The following is a 7,908-nucleotide window of genomic DNA, read 5'->3' on the forward strand; positions in this document are numbered from 1 at the left end:
ATCTTTGAGCTAGGTTCAAAAGTATCTAAAATTGTCACTACCGAAACAGTCACTGTTTCAAGCAGCAATGGTGGCACAGCGTGTCTCTTGATGTCTGGTGGGGGCCCTGTGGATGGCCGGGGCATCATGGAGTTCAAACACTATTTTCACCTATAGAATGAGTATTTCAGTGACAAAAGGGAACACATAACCCTCATATTTGGGGGAAATAAACAAAATGTATTTTAGTATGTTTTAGTAGTGTTTTAGTGTAGGATAAGTATCGCTTTTTATGTCTCCTCTTTCCTATTACTTGTTTCACTTCTGTTTCAGTTTTTTATAACCATTTCTTACTATGTGTCAGTAAGTTGTTGTTATTTTAGCATGTGTGTTTGGCTCAGTGTTATTTTTTTAGGATTACTGATGAACTAATGTAGTTTGATTTGTATTAGTTATCTATTTTAGTTTTAGTTACAGTTGTAATAATGTTGTCATTTTATTAGTTTTTTATTATGTCTATATAGGCTTTTTATTATTTACTTTTATTTAATTTGAGTTATTTCAGTAGTGATTGTGTTTTTCAGCAATAGTGTGCACCCTTAATTTACAGAGAAAAGAAGGTCAGGGACAAATCTGTAGATGGAAAAATCTCCATACAAGTTCTTTGTGCATTTTTCTTTCTTTTTTTTTACTTGTTTCTTTGCACTTTTTGTTAGAAAATGTTTATTTACTATTTTTTCAGGTATCTAATATTTTGATACTTAATTTCCATGATCTAAATATTCTTAAAAATTAAAAGTTTGTTGTCATTTGGAAGTGTGTAGGCCTTCTTGCATTATTATGCTGTTACATTATGATTATATATTCAGTGGCATAAAATGGTCTTTAAAATGACAATAATATCGCTTATCGCAGTTATTGCTGGGGCAATAAATCGCACAACAAAAAGTTGTTATCGTGACAGGTCTAGTTATTAGGGTTTTTGTCACTGTGTCACAGTAAACTATGAAAGCCCACCAGTGAATAAAAAATAAAACAAGGTAATTGCAACTTTTTTCAATGCACGCTGTTTTAGTCCATGTTGCTTTAAATGCTAATGAGCTCTGCTGACTCCACCCCTCTCTTCTGTGGGGTGATGAGCAGACTGTAAACTTCAGCCGCGAAACTGGCTAATTAGCACGTTATTAGGAAAGGCGATTTGCAAAGATTCATTAAAAACCCTTATACTCACTTCTTCTGTAGATGAAGCTGGATCATGAATGATTCGCGCGAACTTAAACGCATTTAGGCAGATCGGGGATCTGTGTTATTCTGAAAAGGAATCTCAGAACAGCCTGATTTGAGAAAGGGGATTTTAAAATAGGGATTTTTAAAAAACCACTGGGTGGATTTTTATCATTATAGGGTGGATGTGTACACACACTTCCAACACACATTTATGTTCAAACAACAACAAAAGTGCATCCGATGACACCTTAAAGGCTGTATTTTGTGATGACAATCAGCTGACTGTATGCATTGTCATACTGTTACGCCTTATACGTTCTCATGAGTTTATTGTATGTATTCTGAGTGCTGTAGGAAGCTCAGTCTCAGGCCGCTGAGACACAGATGTGTGTGTTTATGATGAACTGGACTCACTGCAGTAAGGAACGGTGTGTTATTCTTGCTCAGACTCTGTTCCAGCCAGTTCAGTGGCTCCTTCATCACAGCGGCCGCTTCGACATGTTTCCCCTGCAGCGCCACCATGTGGAGAGACTGCAGCACTGCCGGCTGAACACACACACACACACACACACACACATTATAAATCAATGTCTTTCTACAGCAACACTCAAACAAATACTTACATTCAAGATTTATGTATTGGAATTGCATGTAAAACTCCCATTCATTTGGATTACACAGTTTTAACAAATAAACAAATAAACATAACGTGATGTATATTTTGTCAGTCAAAATCAATAAAACAGGTCAGATTTCTGTAGTAGTACTAATAAACTAAATGTGTTTTAATATACACAATAACCATATATATATATATATATATAGATATATATATTGCATGTTCCATCTTCATACTTTTTAACTGAATAAATGTAACTGTTTTCATGATAAACAGACTTATGTTGATTCTAAGCTATTTGATTAAATGCATTTTGAAAATATGATTATTTAAATATAAATACAGATTTAACAAATATTTAAATATGAATATATATAATATCTGAATAATTTATACACACACACATACATTATATACATATATATTAACATAGTATATATTTAATATGAATATTTAAATTCATAGATTTATTGATTTGAATATTGCTTGATCATATTTTAATCATCTTTATATTTTTTAAATGAATTCATTTAACTTTTCACAATGAACTGACTTATGCTGTTTGAGTCAATCTGAATGAAAGCATTTTGAAAGTATTATTTAAAACGCAAATAGTTAATAATAAATTATGGCATGGTCTCCTGAATACAGAAATCGGACAAACATGCATCACATTGAGTTTATTAATTTGTTTATGTTTAAACCGTTAAATCAAAATGCATGGAAATTTTATATGCAATTAAAATGCATAAATCACATGCATAATATTTAGAGCTATTCTTTTTTTTTTTGAGTGAAGACATGTTGGTCACATCTTGGTCCTGGACCTAAACCTGAAGCGATGGGTTGTTCTGATGGCAATGTTTTTCATCAGAATGTTGTTCTGTTTGTTAATCCGTCACAGGATGTCCACAAGTGATAAATGAATCTGAGCCTAAACTATTTTATCTGATGCAGTTACTGTAAAAATGTATTTTGCATGCAACACATTGTGCTGTATAGGTAATCTGTTGCAGTTACCTAATTATAATAATAATCTGTGTTGTCATATTCATCATCAATCTTTGCGATAGTCACCTGTAAATTGGTTGCTTCCCATTCTAGCCACTGGTTAGTTGCGTCAGTCGCCTTTTGACCGCTGATGTCGAACAGGTATCTGTGGAAACAACATGCAAATATATCATTGTGTCTTTGTGAAATTTGTTTGACATTCGATAGGCTTTAGGTCAAAGCCTGTTGATATAACAATAACACTCTTTTAAAATAACACACAACATCATACGCCAAAAATTCAAAATTCTAATTCAAAAATCAAAAACCAAGGACAAGTAAATTAATTTGTCTGGTTGTGTTTGTCAGAATGAGACTGTGACAGATGCACTGGTTTGTGCATTAAAATGATTTGATGATGGTCTCTTCCAACAGTTCTTTTTACTGTTATGCACTGTATATAATTTTTAAGTATCGCTTAAGTATCGCTACATAATGTTTGATGATGATTTCTCCTCTTTCCTATTACTTGTTTCACTTCTGTTTCAGTTTTAATAACCATTTCTTACTATGTGTAAGTAAGTTGTTGTTTTTAAGCATGTGTGTTTGGCAGTGTTATTTTTTAGGATTACTGATAAACTACTGTCGTTTGATTTGTATTATTTATATTTGTTATTTATTAAAATTTTAGTTAAATTATGTCTGAATTTATTATGTCTGTATAGGTCTTTTATTAAGTTTTAGTTTTATTTAATTTGAGTTATTTTAATACTTCAACAAACTAAATGAAAATGAAATAATATATATATTGAATTTATAAATGTGTATGTATATATACAGTATATATGTATGTGTGTGTGGTTGTCTCGCCTCACTCTTCTTGTCTGTGTCACCTCACTCTTCTTGTCTGTCTCACCTCTCTCTTCTTGTCTGTCTCGCCTCACTCTTCTTGTCTGTGTCACCTCACTCTTCTTGTCTGTCTCACCTCACTCTTCTTGTCTGTCTCACCTCACTCTTCTTGTCTGTCTCACCTCACTCTTCTTGTCTGTCTCACCTCACTCTTCTTGTCAGTCTCGCCTCACTCTTCTTGTCTGTCTCGCCTCACTCTTCTTGTCAGTCTCGCCTCACTCTTCTTGTCAGTCTCGCCTCACTCTTCTTGTCTGTCTCGCCTCACTCTTCTTGTCTGTCTCGCCTCACTCTTCTTGTCTGTCTCGCCTCACTCTTCTTGTCTGTCTCGCCTCACTCTTCTTGTCTGTCTCGCCTCACTCTTCTAGTCTGTCTCGCCTGTAAAACTTTGTAAAACTCTATGATTTTGTGAAATAACTGATTAATTAAAAGAGCACGTTTGCATGTATATCATGACCTCAGACTAGTAATACTGGGTGAACATTATATCGGTCAACCCTCTGTTACTCTTCTGAACATATTTACTTATTTAATAAATTAGTTTTTCATGTAGATAATACAGTGCAATTTATTGTGTTGAATATTGAAAATCTGACCTACATAGCAAACAGATTTTTAATTAATTACATTTTTAAATTGTATGCTTATATATAAGGTCATTATTCATTATATATATATGTGTATATATATATATATATATACAGTATGTGTGTGTGTGTGTGACCCTGGAGCACAAAAGCAGTCTTAAGTCGCTGGGGTATATTTGTAGCAATAGCCAACAATACATTGTATGGGTCAAAATTATTGATTTTTCTTTTATGCCAAAAATCATTATTTTTTTAATTTAAAAAATATATATATATATATATATATTACAGACATTTACTTCCCAATAAAAATGTCTTCATCAGAGTGTAATGACTATAATGTAATGTGTGGTCGGGCACTCACTGGCAGATGCTGTTGGGGCTGAAGAGATGCTGGCCGTCGGGTAACAGCAGAGCGGGTGACACAGGGTGAGTGAAGTGAGGGACCACTTTCTCTGTTCGACGAAAACACAAAGAAACACATGTAAAAGCACAAAAACACACTGAGCAAATACACCCATACAAAACTACTGGAACGTACCGCAGTAATAACAGGGTGCTTTAATACACACTATACAAATATGGTATATAGTACTATGATGTTATAAACTATGGTACTTTTTTGTTTACTATATTAATAGACAGCTGCATTACTATCAAAAACATGCTGTTATCAGTCAGACTGAAACTAACAGACTCGATACAAAACTACTAGAATGTACCACAGTAATAACATAAACAGGGTGTATATACTATGGTACTTTTTTGTTTACTATATTCATAGACAGCTGCATTACTATCAAGAACATGCTATTATCAGTCAGACTGAAACTAACAGACTCGATATCTGGATGATAAGCACTGACAAACAGCAGAACATCAACAGAAAGTTCGCCTCAGAGTCTGATAATGTCTCTCACCCTCGTGGCTGACCACTTCTGTGTCACATTTCCCTCCAGTGAGTTCCAGCGCCGCCAGCACTTTAATACAGTGCGGGTTTCCGTCGGCGATATACAGTTTCATTTGACCCTCTTGTCAGTTTAGGACGCTCCTGAATGAATCTACTTTGACAGGTCAGACAGACGCCGCTGGAAACGACTGAACCAGTCTGTGAACCGAGTATTTACGCTGATGCAACCGCGCGTCAAACCACGTGGCCGCGTCAGAGTAAATTGTAGTTTTTAATTGTCGCTCGTTCTTCGGAACAGCACTGAACTCGTGCAGCCGGAAGACTACAATACCCATAATGCAACAGCGCAGGCGTGAACCTTCCATCAAGGCAGCGTTAAGCTCATTGGTCAAAGTTCTGAGCGCCTGGATATAATTGGTCAATGCCGTTATCAAATCATCAAATCAGTGCGCACGATTATTTAATGTTTTCTAGAATCCATTTATATCGATATTTATATTTAAATTATTTATATTTAGATGTGAGATGCTTCTCTTTTGCATTATTTTCTAGTTTAATACGCAATTGTTCTTTACACTTGTATTATCAGTTCAACAAACTGAAAGAATTCCAAGAAAATAGTGCAGAATCTGAACTATGTGTCTTTAGTCTTTTGTACATATATAGTCTCTAAATGAGGGTCTTTTGTAGTTTATGTAAATTGTTCAGCATTTCATTTAGAATAACCTATAATGTTTATATGTTTTAGTTCCCGTTTTAGTTGCGACACTTCAAGGTTTTTACACCAGTAATGTGGCAAAAAAAACAATGGCTTTTAATTATTCATATGCATATTTATATTCGTGTTTATAGCCTATTTATATTTAGAATAACCCCAAAATCTGAGATGACTACGAAAATGCAATATGTCGCATTATTTTATAATTTAATACACAATTGTTCATTACAATACGTTTTATTATCAGCATAACAAAATGAAAATGTAAAAAAACAACAACAACAAATCTTACCTACAAGTGCAGAATCTGAAATATTTATTTTGTCCTTTGGTTTTACATGACATTTCTTTATTTTATTTTAATTTAATTTAATTTAAAAAATGTATAGCCTCAATGCACTGTAAGTCGCTTTGGATAAAAGCGTCTGCTAAATGCATAAATTAAATTAAAAATTCTGTTATTTTTATATAAACCTAATTATAAGGACTACAGACTAAACCAAACCCTAAAAGATTTTTGGTAACACTTACTCAAAGCCTTTATATATATGCATTATAAAAATAATTTTAATGCCTTTAATAAAAATTAAATATGCCTTGTAATGCATCGTATGATCTCATGAATAATTGCAATCAAAGTTATAATGCATTATAATACACTGTTACACCTTCAGAAAGTATAATGCATTAAAGAAATCACAACCAAACTTTCAGATATTATAATGCATTTTAACTTTGGTTACAATTATTAAAAGATAAGGCACTTTATAAATCTTTCATAATGCTTTATACGTAAAGATGTGAAGTGTTTTTATTCAATTAAATTACATTTATTTCATTAATATTTCACCAAAATGATTAATATTTAATAAAATATTTTATTTAAGAACAGTTTTTCTGATTGAGCGTATATCTCCGGATGTCTCCAAAAGGTGTTTTTGTCAGATTTAACCTGCAGCTAGAGCTAAATAAATACAGACGCATCTGATAAAGCTTCAGCATCCAGCAGAGACGCTCGGAGACATTTAGAGCAGCTTATGAGCTAAAGCTTTACATTACAGCAATATAATTCATTCAATTAGCTTGACTAATGCCTGCTGGGATTGTCACGCTTTGTGTTTGGGGTTTTGTGTTTCGGTTTCTTATTTCGCACATTAGTATTTCACACTGTTTATCTTTGTTGCCATTAAAATTCAGAGTTAGTACCGCCAGAGCAGGACACTATATAATATTATAGTTTTTATTCATATTTTGAATACCTTGATTATTTTCACATTCACATTTAATTTTTAGTCATTTTTATTAGCTTTTTTTTAAGTTTTAAATAGTTTTATTTCAGTTTCAGTCAGTGCATTTCAGTCAGTGATTATTAATACTTTCATGTTTATTTAATTTATAATTTTCCTTTAAGGTTAGTTTTAGTTTTTTTTTTTTTTACGCTAACAACACAGGGACAGGACTTTATAACCCAGGTTTTTAAAGCAGTGCTAACTATTAATGCATATTATATATTCAATATTATAACTCAAGGGGAACCGTGGCTTTAACACAGGGTTACATGTTACTCATTAAATACTGTTGGATGAGCACTGTAGAGTAAAGTGAGAAAGCCTTATGCTTTTTGTGATGCAAATACTGTCATTTTTCCATTAGCTGTATTTGCACAGTTGACGTGTGACGCATGTTATCAACCCTCGTTCTCTATAAATGATGCCTGTGGCTCTCTGAGCTGTTGGATGTGAGAGTTATGATCTCTATGATCTCTATAAAGAGCTGTGTCAGAGTGTTACTGATGTCAATGTAATTACAGAAACTGAACTACATTTACACTAATGTTTTTGAAAGAAGTCTCTTCTGCTCAGCAAGGCTGCATTTATTTGATCAAAAACACATCAAAAATAGTGAAATATTATTACAATTTAAAACAGCTGTTTTCTATGTGAATATCTGTTAAACTGTAATGTATTTCTGT

At 33.1% G+C, this 7,908-nt stretch overlaps 1 protein-coding gene across 1 annotated transcript in view; it reads right to left on the reverse strand.

Annotated features, from left to right (window-relative positions):
* Positions 1 to 5,430, reverse strand: part of LOC107758175 (methionine--tRNA ligase, cytoplasmic-like) — a 28,579-nt gene extending 23,149 nt beyond the window's left edge. Inside the window, exons 1-4 of the mRNA XM_016575849.1 lie at positions 5,229 to 5,430; positions 4,673 to 4,763; positions 2,903 to 2,981; positions 1,621 to 1,752 (exon numbers count right to left, since the gene is read on the reverse strand). Of these exons, the coding sequence (XP_016431335.1) occupies positions 1,621 to 1,752; positions 2,903 to 2,981; positions 4,673 to 4,763; positions 5,229 to 5,331 (405 nt within the window). The 5' untranslated portion in view covers positions 5,332 to 5,430. The remainder of the gene's footprint in view (positions 1 to 1,620; positions 1,753 to 2,902; positions 2,982 to 4,672; positions 4,764 to 5,228) is intronic.
* Positions 5,431 to 7,908: the final 2,478 nt, after the last annotated feature.

This window comes from Sinocyclocheilus rhinocerous, unplaced genomic scaffold (assembly GCF_001515625.1).
Source record: "Sinocyclocheilus rhinocerous isolate Xijiao unplaced genomic scaffold, SAMN03320098_v1.1 scaffold203, whole genome shotgun sequence".
In the NCBI taxonomy this organism is placed as follows: domain Eukaryota; kingdom Metazoa; phylum Chordata; class Actinopteri; order Cypriniformes; family Cyprinidae; genus Sinocyclocheilus; species Sinocyclocheilus rhinocerous.